Genomic DNA, 17,172 nt, shown 5'->3' with positions numbered 1-17,172 from the left:
TATATATTCTATAGATATATAGGTTGCATATATTTAATATATTGTATACTGGATATGTTCCATATTTCTATAGAATTCTGTGTATACTTATGCACAGTATAAGATACTTATGCAGGTTAAAGAGATTTTGTTCATAAAAACTAGAACTTCATAAATAGGAGGTGACTTTGTGATGGAGAAACTCAGCTGTTAGGAAGGTGGTGGAAATTCAGGCATCTGTCACTTTTGCAAGTGGAGAGGTTGGCTGTGGATCCAGTGATTTTTGGTGATGGAAGGCTGTGGGTCAAATTTATGGGTGATAAAAATTACCAGGTGTCACTGCTGAGGAGGAGCCCCCTCCATGGTGGACAATTCAAAAGAAAACCAGAGGAGTTGAGTGTCTATTTGCACACTGATGCGCAAGGTGAGGTTTTGAGTTGAAATGCAGGGAAAATGGCAAAACAGTCAAGAAACTAAGCCATGGGATGAGGCTGTCAGTGACCTCGTGGCTGGTCTCTGGCAGCACCTTCCCAGGCAGAGCGGATGGAGTCAATAACTCCATAAAATCATTCTTTGAGCAGGAATCAAGTAACAGGAGTTTTATTTGGAAAAGGAGCTGGGAGCCTGAAGTTACATCACCGCATTTGAACTGATGAATTCATTTACTTTGGAAGCCAGTCTGAGACTTTTTAGCTCATGATAAGGAACAAACCCATAAATCATAAGCAGAGGCCTGTAGTTTTACTGTTCTTGTCACAGCCAAGCATGGAAAATGTATCCTGGGTGTCAAGAGCATGAAGCCTTGGCTCACCTGAGAGTTGCACTGCAGTTATTTTCTGGAGAAGCTGGTGTGGTGCTGGGCTTGCCAAGCCCCAGATTCCCTGGGCTTTATCCCTGTGTGAGGATGCTCCTGGGTTTCAGCCCCATGGGAGTATGCTGCTGCATCCCAGTCATGTCCAGTTCCCATGGGCTTTGTCCCACAGAGAGGATGCTGCTGGCTGCAGGTGACATCCCAAATCCCCTGAGTTCTGTGCCCGTGGGAGGACTCTGCTGGCTGTCAGTGGTGCTACCCTGGTCATGGCATGTCCTCTCTCGGGACTCGTCTCTGCTGTTGCCACCAGAAGTGGGGTGAGATGAGCCACGAGGAGTTTTGGGGCTTTTTTTTAACCTGTGTGCTGCCCACCTGCCCCGTTTTATGGCCCGGGGCAAACCTCTGCTGGCCTCTGTCTGCGAGAAGGGGGTGCCAGCTCCGCCGGAGCGCCGGGAGGGTTAATTACTTAATGAATATAATATTCTCTATAATTGCCGCGCGTTATTAATCCGGAGCAAAGTGAGAGGCGAGGGGAGGGGTGTGTGTGTGCATGGCACAGGCTTGTGAACTCCTTCCCAACGCCATCCGTCCTGTCTGTCCATCCCGTGATTGCCCCCTGCCTGGGCCGGGGCTGGAGCTGTCCGTGTGTCTGTCTGTCCATCCGTCCCTGGGCGGTGACCCTGGGATGTACATATTCCATGTACGGCGTGCTCCGCCGCCTGCTCTTAGGAATAGGCGTGATTAGATTATGAAGGCAGACAGAAGTAATGATTAACTTTTTCAGTCTGCCTGCTGTCTCCAGTCTGGCGCTGGGTGTTTTTTTTTCCCCCTAAGTAGGCCCTGGCCCCGCGTCGACAGGGTATTAGGTTGTAAAGAAAGCCAGGAGGAATGAAGGCAAGGGAGGGAGGGGAAAGGGGAGGGAGGGAGCCTTTTCCATCGGATCCGGGACTGGAATTTATTGGCAGGAATGCAGTAAATGCTCCAAATGCCAGCCCGGCTAAACAGTTTTCATAATTGTTACGGAGCGGGGCACGACGAACGTGAAAAGGACTTTTGTTCCTACTCTGCTTTTTCCATGGGTTTACATCCCTGTGAGGGAGATGCTGCTCTGGGAAAAGTTGCTGGGAGAAGTGAGCTTTTTTATTTTTTTGTGGTGTGGGGAGAAAACATATATTTTATGTCTGTTTTCAGTTTTTAGGGGAGAATTCTGGGTCAGTGTGCTGCAGGGAGAGGGTTGGTTTTTTTGTCAGTATTGAGCAGCAGTGATGCTTTGTTGTATATGTGTGTGTGTGTGTGTGTGTGCGTAATGCAGTTGGGGGGGGAAATCCTAACACACATCTGTGTATTAGGTATCCATTTGGAAATCCTAGACTGCTCTACTTCAGTTTTTATTAAGGCCTTAACAAGGTTTTTAACGTGTAACCCACATGGCTGCATGTTGTCGGTGGAGAGCTGCAGCTTTCCTGGGGGCTGCATCCCTGCCCTCCCCAGGGCATCCCTGGGCGCTGGATGACCTTTTCTGCCTTGCAACAGTGAAGCTTTATTTTTCATTGCAAAAGCTTTTTAAGGTCATCCTCTAACCCCCAGCTGTGTGACTGCATTGAGGGGGGCTGTTACCCATGGCTGGCACGGCCCAGTGGCCTCTGGTGGCTCCAGCATCTGCGGTGTGATTTATCCCAGAAGGGAGAGGGATGCTGCCACGGGAGCCTCCAGCACAGCCAGGGCCGGGAGAGAGATTCTTGGCAAGCTCATCCTCAGGTCTGATTTGCATTGCAGTAAGTCAGGAGCCCTTTGTGTGCTGGTTTCTCTTTCTCAGAAGGTTTCTGGCGAAGATCTGGGTTGGGTTTGGGTGGGGAAGAGGTGTGTCCTGGTAGCTGAGGCTGAAGCATGGAGGTGGCTGCTCCTCTCTGGGAGCTGGGGCTGGTACCAGCCCTGAGTCACCCGGAGCTCTCAGGGCAGCATCTCATGAGTTGTGTTTTCCAGACAGGTCTCTTGGCTGATTTGTTACAAAAGTGAGATTATTTCGGGTTGCCTCAAGGAAGGGGAGAAGGTTGGAGAGTGCACAGGGCAGTGGAGCACCTGCACCACCTCCTGAGCCAGCAAGCCCCCGCCAGCACAGAACAGCAACACATGCAGCAAAACCAGGATTTCTGGGGGGGATTCCACATGGATCTATACGCCTCTGAGACTCTTAGGATGGCCTGGGAATCTCAAAAACCCCATGGATTTTGTTGGCAGGGCTGCCCTGGAAGGGTCTGAGCTCTCGCAGCGTCCCTTTGTCCCACCCAACTGTTGAGTTGGAGCTTGGGGAAGGGATTCCCGTCCTACTGCTTTTTTGAAACAAGGGAAAAGTTTTCCCACACCTTTGAGGGGTGCAGAAGGAGAGGCAGATAAAGAAGGTTCTTTAAATTAAAACTTCAAAAATAATTAGGCTGACTGTATACTAAACAACAGCAAAGAGGCCCATTTACTGTAAATATTATGAATGGATTTGGCTGGCTTCTTCATCCCCACCCTTCCTCTAAGGCTTTTCTCTGAGCTGAGTCGAAATTCGGCCTTCAGACAGCACAGTACTCTATAATTTGCATGGCTGATGAGGCCTGAAGCCTGGTACGGAGGAAACTGGAGTCAGCTGGCTCCTCTAACCACTGGAGACAGGCAGACAGGCATTTTTGGTGTGTGCCTGCATATTTCCCCCACCCCCCGCCCCACCACCTTGTAGCTCCAGCCTTGCTTGGCTTTTAAGGAGAATGGTCACAAGAAAAGGGTTCTTCTCTTCTAGAGTCGTTTTTAGCCGTGGTAATTGATTAATCACCGTAATTAGACAGTAGCAGTGACTAATAGGATGTTTATGAATCAAATTTCTGGTTTGGTGGACTCCATGAACTCAGCAGTTTCACTCAGGTTCTTTCTCTGCCGTCCTGTAAATGCAGGGGACATGCATCACCCCATAATTTTTAATATATTTTTTAATATTTTTGGACATTACTCCTGGTCCAGCCTTGTCATCTGCCATAGTGGTGTTGCTTCTGAGCCACCTGATAAGTCCTGCAACAACAGGCCGGCAGGGCTTACTTTTGCAGGGATTCTTTCTTTCTTCTTGCGTTGCTGTCGTGAGTCGTCATTGGTTCGTGCTACTTTCTTTCTGGTCTGTACGTTCTTTCGGTATCGGCAGGTAGGTAGGGAGGGAGAGAGGGCTTTAGCAGGGAGAGCAGGGAGCGCGGAGGGATGCGAGTACGAGGGCGAGACGGGAGAGCGCGTATCGCGAGTGCGATGCTTGCTGCGCGGTCTGATATTGATCGATGCGATCGGAGTGCGATGTGTAGCGGTACGTGAGGGAGCGCGGGACGCGTCCTCTCAGGATTCCTGTCCGTGCGTTCGTCCGGCGAGCGATCTACTCTCTGGCCTGACGTCATATTCATTCCTGCGGGCTTCTCTCCTTCTCTTCTTTCATGTGTTTCCGTCTTTCTGTCCTGCGTGTATCTACTTCTATGTTCTTGCTGAATTAACCCTCAGAAAGGTCAGGGCTGGGTTCCAGGCTGGGGGAAGGCTGACTCAGGGCACCACCAAGCTGGGGTGGGAACTGAGGGGATGTCCTCAGGGGTGAATCAACCCTACCCACCTTCTCACCTGACCTCATCTGTGTCCTGATTTCTCAAGGGGGGGTTCCCAGCTGTGGGCAAGGTGATGGCAGATTTTGGTTGGGTCACCTGGGGTCTGAGTAAGGCCCTCCCAAACTTTCAGGTCACAGTTAATACAAACCTGAACCAAAGCCCAAGAAAAATGGGGAAATATGAGACTCCTTCCCCTGATGGCTTCTGCCATATTTTATCCTGCTTGACCTCATCAGACTCAATCTTAGTAAACATCAGCAAATTGAAACCTTGCGGTGAAACTTAACATTTATTTTCATGCAAGGTTGACTGATTTTGCCAGGAACAAGGAGCCATTTGAGTGATTGATTGGACAACTTGCTAATAAATTAAAAAAGTAATCTTAAGGCTCTTTAGCCTGCATGACTACCCTATATGCTGAGCAATAAGAGCCGTCTAATTAGACACAGACACAAATTTATGGTCTAGCCTGTCAATCCAGGGATTAAGGACTGCATAAGTACCTACTGACACGATGGGCTGTAATGGCTCCTGAAGAGATGTTATGGTCTATCATGTCAATAATCCGCAGATTAAAGGCTCCCTAAGTAGGTGTTGATGTGATGGACTGTCTCAGCTCTTGGGGCTCTTCTGCTGGGGAGGTGGAGGGACCCCAAGGGCCCCCAGGGCGCTGCCATCCCCGCAGGATGTGGGGGTTCACTTCTCCTGAGAGCAACGGGAGCTTAGCACAGGACCATGCTTGGAATTAGGCTTTCAGGAAGGTCCCAGCCATCAAAAGCAGGGGCTCCTGGCAGAGGGGAAGCTGTCTGGCCCTTGTGTGCTGGGAGGTACAAAAGGTTTGGGGCAAACACTGCTATGGGTGGAGTCTCTATGCTGCCCACAAACTTTGTTAAAGGCACAAAGCCCCTTTTCTGCAGCAGAATACATCCTTTAATGTGGATTTATCCTTTAATTTGGAAGTTTTTTTCCTTTGCTTTTGCTGAATGTACCTGGAAATATGGCTTTTAGGTATTTTTCATTGTTTTGTTCATTTGTTTGTTTATGTTTTTGGTGGTTTTGGGGTTTTTTTTTGTTTTGTTTTCGGTTGTTTTTTATTTTTTTTTTGTTTTTGTTTTTGTTGTTGTTGTTGTTTTTGTTTTTTGTTTTTGGTTTTTTTTTTTGTTTTGTTCTGCTCTTCCACGCTGTAAATCACTTGAGAGACTAGAAAGGAATGGGATTACCCTTTTGGGTGCCCATTTTTCTTTGCTTAGGTGAGCACACTATACTCCGTGTGCTCCTTACCTTGATGAAATGCCTTTCACTTCTCAAGGAAGGGTCAGGGGGTTGTTTTTCCTGAGATCCTAGAAAATCAGCACTTGCCACTAAGAGGAGGGGCAAAACTGCAACAGGAGAAGCCCTGAGGACCCTCCAGAAGAGCATTTACAACCCCTTGGAAACGTCTGGGTTTTGTGTCTCCATCTCTTGCACGTCTAAGAGTAGGAGAAGATGAGGGTCATGGTGCTGTCCCAGACACACAAATGCCACTTAAGGTCAGCCAGGGGAGATTATCGGGCGTGAGACGTGCTGAGCTTGGTCTCAGCCCTGGCCCCAGCCAGACACGTTGTGCTGACACCAGCCCAGCCAATTTTTTTTTTAAGCACGAATGCCCTCCGTGTGTGCTGGTGGATAAAGGAGGAAGGGCTGTGTGTGTTCCTCTGCAGTGCCCGTGGCACTCATTTTCCCAGTGAAAGCTGTCTCCTGGAAAGCCAGGCAGGATTCTCTCCAGGTCTTTGAGACTCCCAACAGCACAAGGACCCTGGAGCTGCTGGAGCCAGTGCAGAGGAGGGCACGGAGATGCTGCCAGGGCTGGAGCCCCTCTGCTCTGGAGCCAGCCTGGCCCAGCTGGGGCTGTTCCCCTGCACAAGAGAAGGCTCCAGGGACACCTCAGAGCCCCTGCCAGGGCCTCCAGGGGCTCCAGGAGAGCTGCACAGGCACTGGGCACAAGGCATGGAGGGACAGCAGCCAGGGAATGGCTTCCCAGGGCCAGAGGGCAGGCACAGATGGGATCTTGGGAATGAGGAATTGCTGGCTGGGAGGGTGGGCAGGCCCTGGCCCAGGGTGCCCAGAGCAGCTGTGGCTGCCCCTGGATCCCTGGGAATGTCCAAGGCCAGGCTGGACAGGGCTTGGAGCAGCCTGGGATGGAGGAAGGTGTCCCTGCCCATGGCAGGGGGTGAAACAAAAGGATCTTTAAGGTTCTTTCCAACCAAAACCCTTTTGAAAGTGAAGGGACTTTTATTAGCAGTTCAGGGTAAATGCTACCATGGTGAATATTGTGCCAGGGTTGATGTTTGATGGAAAATCCAGTCCCAAGAATGAGGGAGAGGAGGGAGTGAGATGGTGAGAACTTTAGAAGAGCATGAGAAGGTGCTCAGGGCCAAAACTGCTTTTTGGAAAAATAAAAGTATTTGTGCATATATTACAAAAAGTGTACATACATAGTTCTGAATACTTCTACATTTGGATAGTTTGATTTGCCTCTAAACCTGATGTCATTGATGAGAGATCCAATTACAGATATTTAAATCCTCATCAGTCAGGCCATTTTCTTCCTCTTTTCAGCTTTGAGTTGTTGTCACAGCTACTGGTGATAATTTTGACAGCCCTTGATGTGGTCAGCTGGGAGCAATCCTGGTGGGTCAGATAGCTCAGTGTGTGCTAAACTTGCTCTTTTCTTTTAAGGTTTGTTGACTACGGGAAAACCTTTAGCTAAAAAAACCAAAACAAAACTCAAAGATCCCCAGCCTCACTCCCCTTTGCATCCATGAGCCTGGCATTGGGACAAGGCTGAGATCTGGAGGACAACACAGATCTAAAACAACCCTAGGACAGGAGCTGTGTTGTTGTAGTTTGTTATTATTATTTTTTAAATTCAATTTTTCTGAAATGCTTTAGCTCTCTGTGACTTAAAAATAGAGAACTTCTTCCTCCCAAACTCCTAATAAAACTGCTGGAGCTTGGAAGGAAAAAGTATGGATGACATGCTTTCATCCAGTTAAAACTCACCACGTGATGGAGAGAAAAGCCACACCAGAAATTTCCTACCACTTCCAAGCAAGGGGAGATGTGGCTCCTTCTGCCATAGCTTGGAAGAGCCAAGTGTGGGGCTTGACAAATTTGGGTGTTTCTGTGGTGTGAATGTCCCATACCCACTGTAGTGGGTATATCCTTTAATGTGGATTTTTCCTTTAATTTACCCTCTGCTGTTTCTGCAGCTGTCAGTTCTTTGGGGGGTTATTGCTTCGGTATCCTGCTGGATTTCTGCATGGATGAAGCATTTTCAGCAGGAGCAGGATCCTGCCCTGGGCCTACAGACAGAATTTCTCCCCATTGTGGAGAAAATCTGACTGTGGGCTTTTATTGAGAGAGTTCAGGCAGGACTGATGGCTTTGGAGGTCCAGGCAAGTGGTGGGGAACCACATAGCCTCTTGTGCTGGTTGGGGAGTTGAGACTTAGCTGGGATGATGCTTTTATGGAGGACAATAGATGCATTGGCAAAACTAGGGCAGCCCCTCAGGAAAATCCAGGAAGGTGTAAAAAGTATGGAAAAAAAAAGAGTTTTCCATTGGGAATGGGATATGGTGCAATATGGTTGCGCTGGGGCATCACTGGTGATGAACCATCTGCACTAACACCACAAAAGATGTCACCCCAGGGGCTTTGGGGCACTGCCTTGGCTCCTTCCCTCTGTGAGGAGCTAATGAGAACGGCTGCTCTCTGCAGACCTGACTGTGAGTGATCAATACAGCCAATTCCCCAGATTCCTGAGGGCAGACTCACTTTATTTTCAGTTGTTTCTATACTATTCTTTTTTCACAATGAGCTTGCGCAACGCGCCGGGGGGGAGCCTGCTGGAACCCCAAGGCAGGCTGTAATGGAAACCATGGAAAATCCTAATAACCCAGTGATAGCTGCAAATGGAGGGATCCTTAATAACGAAATAATAGTGCAGATGTTTATAGCATTAAACATTATCATTGTTTGCTGGGACATGGGAACGCTCCCGGTTCGCTGGGAGTTTTCCAGGCGTTTAGAAGGGGACGTGTTTGCACCGAGGAGCTCGTAAAAACGATGCTTTTAACTCAAAACAGGCATCCCAAAGGGTTTGCAGCTGCCTATGGGCTGTCACACACGAGGACGTGTTGAGGAGGATGTGGCTGTGAGTTTTCCTGGGATCTGGGCTTTGGAGTGAGTTTGCAGCAGGCGGAGAAGGGAGTTGGATGGTGGGTGCCTGCCGTGACCCCAGGTTGAGCGGGGTGAACCCAGCTGGGTGTTTTTGAGCATTATACTTCTGTTTGCTTCATTTGCACAGATCCGTGACTATTGCCACCAAAAAAAGCCTTTTTGAGGGAAAAAAAAAAAGAAGTCTGTCACTGTAGGAAGCATCTCTTGAGTCACTTTTTCCCTTCTCTCCTGCACCTCCTCTCCTGTCGGAGTGATGCCACTGGCTTTTCCCACCCCTTTTCCTGGTGGTTGCCAGAAACAGGGAGGCGCATGGGAGCAAGGGGGCTCCTCTGGGGTCCCAACAACTGCAAAAAAAAGCAGCTTTGGTGGTGGCTGGCAGGGAGGCCTGAGCCTGTTTATCCGAGCTGAGCCCTTATATTCTCATGGATTTTTGACTAGACATGCAGTCAACAGCTGAAGCCCGCAAACGGAAGAGGCTCTGGCATATTTATACTGTGTGCTGGCATCAGCTCCTTAAAAAAACTCAAACATCCCAGATTACCTAAGATTTGTCCTTGAGGTCTGGTCACCCCATGTCATTCAGAAACCTAGTGGGATTCATTCATGAACTTCCAGCCCTCCATAAAGGTCCGTTCATTCATCGCCAAGGCAGATTTCTAATTTTTTTTTATTTTTTTTATTTTTTTTTTTTTTTTTAATTATTGGTAGGTTTGTGTTTTTTTATCTTACCTAAATGCTCTAGCAATTAAAAAGTTCTCTGTAAGCAGCAGTGAACTAGTTGTTACATGGTCTTCACTAATGCAAGTGCAAATACCAGGTGAAAAAGTCCTTTTTCCCCCCTGCCACCTCCCAAAAGGAATGGTTTAATGTTCGAATCAATAAAAACCTGTAGGAATTTTAGCAGGGGTCTGATGGCTCCAAAATTCCCCCAGCTGCTGTAAAACAAAACCCAAAAGACTCTGAGCATCACTGGCAGTCTGACAGTGAGGAGGGAGGTAGTGGGTGGTCAACAGAGATCCCCCTTTGGATTGAGGAGCATCCTTCCCCTGGATCCAGAAGCAACCCTCCCAGATTCTTCTCTCTCCCAGGCAGGTGGTGGAAACTCCATCCTGGGGGTGTTTCTTGCCCCTCTGGATGCACTTTTGCATGGATGGCACCCCATCTGTGTTAGTGGGGGGGAAGTAACCCAAACCAGCCTCCCTGGCCCTCCTCAGCCCCAGGTTTCAGCAGAACATAAAATTACCCACAAGAGAGTCTTGTGAGGCACCAAAAAAGGGAGTGGAAGGACAAACTGGGGTGCACCTCGACAGATGCTGTCCCAGGCACCACCCCGGCATGACCAGAACCCCCATCCCTGGTTTAACCTGGGAATGAGGGTCCCTATTTTGAGACATCCACTGTCAGGCCCATTTTTAGTAGCTGCCTCCAGCAACTGGAGAAATATTTTCCTCGCTGGCATAGAAATGAGGAAATTAAAAGTGTGTGGCTGGGCTTTTTTTCTTTTTTTTTTTTTTTTTTTTTTTTCTGTCTCGCCTCTCTTAAAAGCACAGTGCAGGGCTTGAACGAGATGGGAAGAAAACTGGGAAAATGGGTTTATCAATAGAGAGAAAAAATAGAGAGAGCAGGCAGCCAGCATGTTGCCCTGGGGAGGGAGGGCTTGGGGGGGTCTGCAGGAAGAGCTTTTGGTTGCTGGGTCACCCACCATCCCAGCTCCACTGGTTTCTCTCATAGTTCAGGGGATTATTTTGGTAGTGCTCACTAACTTGCATTCCCAGCTTGATTTTTTTTTTTTTTTTAAATACTATTACAAAGATGAATAGTTCCCAGGTCTTAACATGCCTACTGAGGCTGTAAGGAATTACCCGGCGAGCAGCGCCAGGCTGCTTGGGATCCTCCATCAGGAAAAGGGGCTTTCTCACATTTTTTCCCTCCTCCTGCCTTGCTTTTTCCTCCTGCATCACTGCCATGCCGCATGGGGTAATTGTGGGAAAGGGTGCTGAGAGAAGGGCTGCACAAATGAACTTCTGCTTTTTTTTTTTTTTTTTTTTTTTTTTGAAGTTTTTATGCCATTTTCATTAACCTGTGTGAGATTTTTTGGTTCCCTCTGTCTTTTGGTGTTTCCCAGAGGTTAGGGTGGCATCTTATGTCCCCATAGTGCCCATCACCCAGGCTCTGCTAGCAGGGGAAAGCCCCACACACCGGAACAGTCAATATCTCATCACCTCTGGTCCCATGGGATGGCTTTCAGGGTGGTTTTCTTAGCAGCAGCTCGTTTTTTTTCAGTGTCTGTGCACAGTACATTGTCATTGATGGAAGTAAATCCATTGTTCAGGAGGTAAGAGTCAGGGGGTTCAGGTGTTTGGTGGCACAAGCACCTCACCTCTCCTGCTGGCACTGGGGGAGGTCCTGGTGTTGGTTTGGGTGAGGGTGGCCGTGTTGTTGTCGCTGGCTGTGTCATTCAGGACCTGTAAATCCAGCCAGGGCTAGGCACTGAAAGGACACAGGAGTGGCGTTTTCAAGTTCTGAGTTCTGAGTTCCAAACCTGGAAGTGTTTTGTTGGAAGTAGTGGATGCACTGGGGACGTTGATATGTGTGTGTGGAGAGGATGGTGAAGACGTGGGCAGGCAAGGTCCTGCCGGCTCTGCATGGCTTTTGGTTGGTGTTGATTCCCTTGTTGCTAAATCTCTCCTTTTTCTTTTCCCCCTGCTGTCCTGCAGATTCTCAAGTTCTTCAGGAGCCAGGGGATAGGTCACACTGGTGTGTGGTGGCATACTGGGAAGAGAAGACACGCGTGGGTCGGCTGTACTCTGTCCAAGAGCCCTCCCTGGATATCTTCTATGATCTACCTCAGGGGAATGGTTTCTGCCTCGGACAGCTCAACTCAGACAACAAAAGCCAGCTGGTGCAGAAGGTGCGCAGCAAGATCGGCTACGGCATCCAGCTCACCAAGGAAGTGGACGGCGTGTGGGTGTACAACCGCAGCAGTTACCCCATCTTCATCAAGTCGGCCACACTGGACAACCCCGACTCCAGGACGTTGCTGGTTCACAAAGTGTTCCCAGGGTTTTCCATCAAGGCTTTTGACTACGAGAAGGCGTACACCTTGCAGAGACCCAACGACCACGAGTTCACGCAGCAGCCATGGACAGGGTTTACCGTGCAGATCAGCTTTGTGAAAGGCTGGGGCCAGTGCTACACCAGACAGTTCATCAGCAGTTGCCCCTGCTGGTTGGAAGTTATTTTCAACAACCGATGACTCGAGACAGAGTGAACTCATGACATCTATACTACTTTGCTGCTATTACTTCCTTCTGAGTGCTTGCTTTTCATGCAGACTTTTTCGTTGTTGTTGTTGTTGTTGTTGTTTTTTTGTTTAGTTTTGTTTTTGTTCGCCCTTCTTCGTTTTGAGAAATAGCTTATGAAAGATGATTTTTGTTGTTGTTGTTGTTGTTGTTGTTGGGTTTTTTTTGTTGTTGTTTTTGCCTTTGGGGTATTTTGATAAATATATCTATTTTTTAAAAGTGTGAATGACCAATAACTCTCAGAAGGGCGAGAGAAGGGTGCAGTGGGGATAGATCACATGAGATAATTACTTCACGCCTCTCAAAAAGGATTATCCAATGGGGATCGATGGATTTGAAAGCCACTAGCTCTATGTTACAGCTCCTTCCCTTGGACAGCACAAGGAGATGACTGTGTTTTTGTACGCACCACCTTCCAGTGACGGTGACACCGACACCCCTTCCCCAGCAGTGCTAACCCCGCGTTGCCGCCGAAGGATGGTGCAAAACCTTCCCAGACAGGTCTCCTACCGACCTTTCGTGTTTCTCTTGTTGCTGGGTTCATGTCTTGTCACTGTGTTCGTTGTTCCACTGCTTTTTCTATGTTTTTTATGATCGTGGATTGATGTAAGAGGAGAGAAAAACAGCGGAAGGGACTCCGGGCATGGCCCGTGCTTTGATCATTTGAGCTGAGATGAGAAGTGACAGAATTCTAGACCTAAAAAGAAAATAAATAATAAAAATTAAAACTAAAGAAAAACAAGTGGGAAAAACAAGAGAAAAAGTGTTCACAACAGTCGGTGTGTCATAACCTGCTTAGATCAGGTTATCCAGGTACCATCTTATCTGGAAATGCAGTTGTGCTTTCATTTCTTCTTGAATTCATACACGAGTATGATACTTTTACACTGTTCTTAGCTCAATGAGCATGTTTAGACCTTAACATAAGCTATTTTTCTAAATATAAAGGTTTAATTGAACAAGAGAGCATTCTTCTTGGAACTTTAGCATTGTAGTGCTTTCGAAAAACACCCACACAAAAGAAAGGACTCCTTAAAAAAACCCTGAGATTTATTAAAGAAAAAAAAATGTATTTTATGTTATATATAAATATATTATTACTTGTAAATATAAAGACGTTTTATAAGCATCATTATTTATGTATTGTGCAATGTGTATAAACGAGAAAAAAGTAAGAAAGATGCACTTTGCTTTAATATAAATGCAGATAACAAATGCCAAATTAAAAAAAAAAAAAAAAAGAGAACACAAGATTAGTGTTTTTTCTATGGGTGTTATCATCCAGCTGAATGTTTCTTTTTCTAAAGGAGTCTATGTTCCATTAAAAAATAAAAATGTACACTTGATCCCATACTGTGCCAAGTGGCTTTTTTGGGGGTGTGGAAGAGGGAGGCTGGAGAGGTGCTGCCCTGAGTGGATGCTGCCTGGGGTCAGTGGTGGGAGCACCCACAGCACCCACCCCAGCCCTGAGTGGGGCCTCTCTGGGGTGGGTAACACCTGCCTGGGATGGTCCTGAGCCTTGGGCTCCCCTGGCCTGGTTCAGTGCCCACTGCTTTTGGCTGCCCAGTTTGGATGCACCCCGTCAGCCCAAGGCTGGAGGGACTGGCTGCCCCAAACCCCCTGGGTTGTTTTAGCTGTTGTTCCTATTTCTCCTAATTTCAGCCTGAAGGAACCCCAGTGCTGGGGACACAGCTCCTGTCCCTGTCTCAGAAATGCTGGGCCAACCTTGTGCTCTCTGCTGGGACACAGGCAGCCTGTGCCAGCAGCTGAGGAGGAAAATATCAGGAGGAAGTCAGTCCTTGGATTTTCCTTGACGATTTCCTACCCTTTTCATCTCCCATGCCTCTGGAAATAAAGGCGGTCGTTCCTTCTGCCCTCCTCACCCTGCCTCTAGGCATTCCCTGCTCCACATCCTCCTTGCACATGTGCTGTGCCAGGGACAAATCCCTGTGAATTGTTCCTGCCTTCCGTGGGGCAGAACCTTGAGTGGAGTCCTGGAGGCTGAAGAAGTGGGCAAGAAGACTGTCCAGATGGGCTTGTGAGCTCCCACCCAGGGACACCAGGGATGTGACCCCTCCAGAGGGTGGGTGGGCATCTCAGCAGGTCTGTCCCTGTGAGCTCGGTGCTGTGCCCTCTGTCCAGCCCAGGTGTGCCCTCTGTCCAGCCCAGGTGTGCCCTCTGTCCAGCCCAGGTGTTCCCTCTGTTCAGCACTGGTGTGCCCTCTATCCAGCCCAGGTGTGCCCTCTGTTCAGCACTGGTGTGCCCTCTGTCCAGCCCAGGTGTGCCCTCTGTCCAGCACAGGTGTGCCTTCTGTCCAGCACAGGTGTGCCCTCTGTTCAGCACTGGTGTGCCCTCTGTTCAGCACTGGTGTGCCCTCTGTCCAGCCCAGGTGTGCCCTCTGTCCAGCACAGGTGTGCCCTCTGTTCAGCCCAGGTGTGCCCTCTGTCCAGCCCAGGTGTGCCCTCTGTTCAGCCCAGGTGTGCCCTCTGTCCAGCCCAGGTGTGCCCTCTGTTCAGCCCAGGTGTTCCCTCTGTCCAGCCCAGGTGTGCCCTCTGTCCAGCCCAGGTGTGCCCTCTGTCCAGCCCAGGTGTTCCCTCTGTCCAGCCCAGGTGTGCCCTCTGTCCAGCACTGGTGTTCCCTCTGTCCAGCCAGGTGTGCCCTCTGTCCAGCCCAGGTGTGCCCTCTGTCCAGCACAGGTGTGCCCTCTGTCCAGCCCAGGTGTGCCCTCTGTCCAGCACTGGTGTTCCCTCTATCCAGCCCAGGTGTGCCCTCTGTTCAGCCCAGGTGTGCCCTCTGTCCAGCCCAGGTGTTCCCTCTGTCCAGCCCAGGTGTTCCCTCTATCCAGCCCAGGTGTGCCCTCTGTTCAGCCCAGGTGTGCCCTCTGTCCAGCACAGGTGTGCCCTCTGTTCAGCCCAGGTGTGCCCTCTGTCCAGCCCAGGTGTGCCCTCCCCAGAGGGATTTACTGGCACACAGCCTTTGGGTGCCTCCAAACAGACTGTGCCTTCAGCTGGATCCATGGCACTGAACACCTGGCCGTGTTTGATCCTGGGTCTGTTTCACTTCCCAGGCTCTCTCCTCGTCCTTCAGGAGGGAATCAGCATGGGAAGCTGAGGCAGGATGGATGCCCCCATCCTGTGTCACTTGCTGTGCACTAAGACACGCCCAGGAGTTGAAACAATCTCACCTGTGCTGCAATTTGGCTCATTTCTGTTCCGAGCCACCAAACGTGAGCTGCCCAATAAAGCCATGACACCTGAGGGGTGCAGGGGCCAAGCCAGCAGTGATGGCATCCATCAGAGGCTCCTGGATCTCCATCAAGGGCACTGCAGGAGAAGGGTGCAGCTGACAAGTGCCTCACACAACCCTTTGCTTGCTCCTCCTGAGCTGTGCAGCACTGATCTGCATGAGCAGGTCCCTGTGGGCAGCAGGTACCTGGGGCAGGGAAGACCACTCCAAATCCAGGTGTATGACCAGGTCCCTGGTCAGGCTGGGATTGCAGCTAGCTGTCTAAGAATCGCAAAAATCAGAAAATTGTTTGGTTTGCAAGAGACCTTAAACTAGTTCCAACCCCCTGCCACGGGTAGGCACACCTTCCATTGTCCCAGGATGCTCCGAGCCTATCCAGCCTGGCCTGGATCATTTCCAGGGATGGGGCAGCCACAGCTGGGTGGGTTTTACTCTGGATTAACCAAGGGATAGGGAATATTTGGTTCACTTGTGCTTCTCCCACCTCCAAGCTGGGCTGCTGGGTCTTAAGAAGAGACGAGATGACAACTTTGAGCCTGAGGTTGGCACCAGCTGAGCCACGTGGATGAGCACAGAGCTGGGCACTGCAGAGGTGTTCTCCCGTGTTTCCACCTTGTTCCATGAGTATTTACTGTGGTCTGGAGCTTAAGGCCCTGCAACCAAACTGTAGCATAGGTGCCTTTGTTCCTTAAGATCTGATTTTTGTCCCTGCTCCTTAGTCCATGAGTTGTGACCAAATCCTTTAACCTTCCTGTTTTCCAGGAATTCCGCTTGTGAGGTACAGAGGTTACAAGGAGCTGCTCATCCTGGAAGTGAAGGTTGAAAGTGCTGTACCCATAATCAAACTCTTCACAGCAGCTTTCCAAAACATAAAAATACTCCAAGAACTGGAGCCCCTCTGCTCTGGAGCCAGCCTGGCCCAGCTGGGGCTGTTCCCCTGCACAAGAGAAGGCTCCAGGGACACCTCAGAGCCCCTGCCAGGGCCTCCAGGGGCTCCAGGAGAGCTGCACAGGCACTGGGCACAAGGCATGGAGGGACAGCAGCCAGGGAATGGCTTCCCAGGGCCAGAGGGCAGGCACAGATGGGATCTTGGGAATGAGGAATTGCTGGCTGGGAGGGTGGGCAGGCCCTGGCCCAGGGTGCCCAGAGCAGCTGTGGCTGTACCTGGATCCCTGGGAATGTCCAAGGCCAGGCTGGGCAGGGCTTGGAGCAGCCTGGGACAGTGGAAGTTGTCCCTGCCATGGCAGGGGGTTGGACTGGATGGGCTTTAAACTCTTCTGTTGTTCTATGAAAATGCAAAGAGGAAAACTGATCCAGCAAAGCCAGAGTCTGTCTGTGGAGGTGTGCCCATGATGTGCCCCTGGTGGGGGCAGTGCTGCTGGGCTCTTGTGTCATTTGCAGGGTGCAGTGAGGGTCTGGGACATCCTCCACAACCTTTACACCTTGCCCTGAGGGGTTTCCCCTGGGCATGGCTGTGCCACACTGAGCTGGCTGGACCTTCAGCTGGACATGCCTTTCCAGGTCAAATATTAAAATCATCTGGAGAGTGACCTGAAAAGCCTGGCAGATCACTTTATTCTCTGAGATCTTTGCTTGCCTTCATCTGTCAAAATAAAAGGCTAGGCAAGGCTGTTCACAGTAAGAAAGCTGACAAATAATCAGCAAAACTCTGGCTTTTCAATACTATGACAGTTTTAGCTGAAATGTTCCAGCTCTCACCTCCTGCTGAGATAATTTTAGCCCTCATTCAACAAGAAAATAAAAAATAACATGACAGAAGGATGCTGAGCACCAGTTCATATGTGTCCCCATTCACTCGTTCAGCTCTGGGGCCGGTGGATGTGGGGAGAGTGGGAGGTTAAAATAGAGACTAGAGGTTAAGCAGGGAGGAATTTCCCCTTGTCAAGAGTTTGCCAGTGCTGTTCCATCTCCAGGGCTCGGAGATGGAACAGCAATTCCAGTGCAATTCCATCTCCAGGGCTTGGGAAAGCTGCAGCCA

General features: G+C 49.6%; 1 protein-coding gene across 1 annotated transcript; it reads left to right on the top strand.

Annotated features, from left to right (window-relative positions):
• Positions 1-1,791: 1,791 nt before the first annotated feature.
• Positions 1,792-13,273, top strand: SMAD7 (SMAD family member 7). The gene is made up of 2 exons (XM_050986733.1): positions 1,792-1,920; positions 11,343-13,273. The coding sequence occupies exons 1-2, from the start codon at positions 1,866-1,868 to the stop codon at positions 11,879-11,881; spliced, it is 594 nt and encodes a 197-aa protein (XP_050842690.1). The 5' UTR covers positions 1,792-1,865; the 3' UTR covers positions 11,882-13,273.
• The last annotated feature ends 3,899 nt before the right edge of the window (positions 13,274-17,172 follow it).

The sequence above is a fragment of the Serinus canaria genome, chromosome Z (genome assembly GCF_022539315.1).
Source record: "Serinus canaria isolate serCan28SL12 chromosome Z, serCan2020, whole genome shotgun sequence".
In the NCBI taxonomy this organism is placed as follows: domain Eukaryota; kingdom Metazoa; phylum Chordata; class Aves; order Passeriformes; family Fringillidae; genus Serinus; species Serinus canaria.
This window is presented reverse-complemented; position numbering and strand designations above follow the sequence as displayed.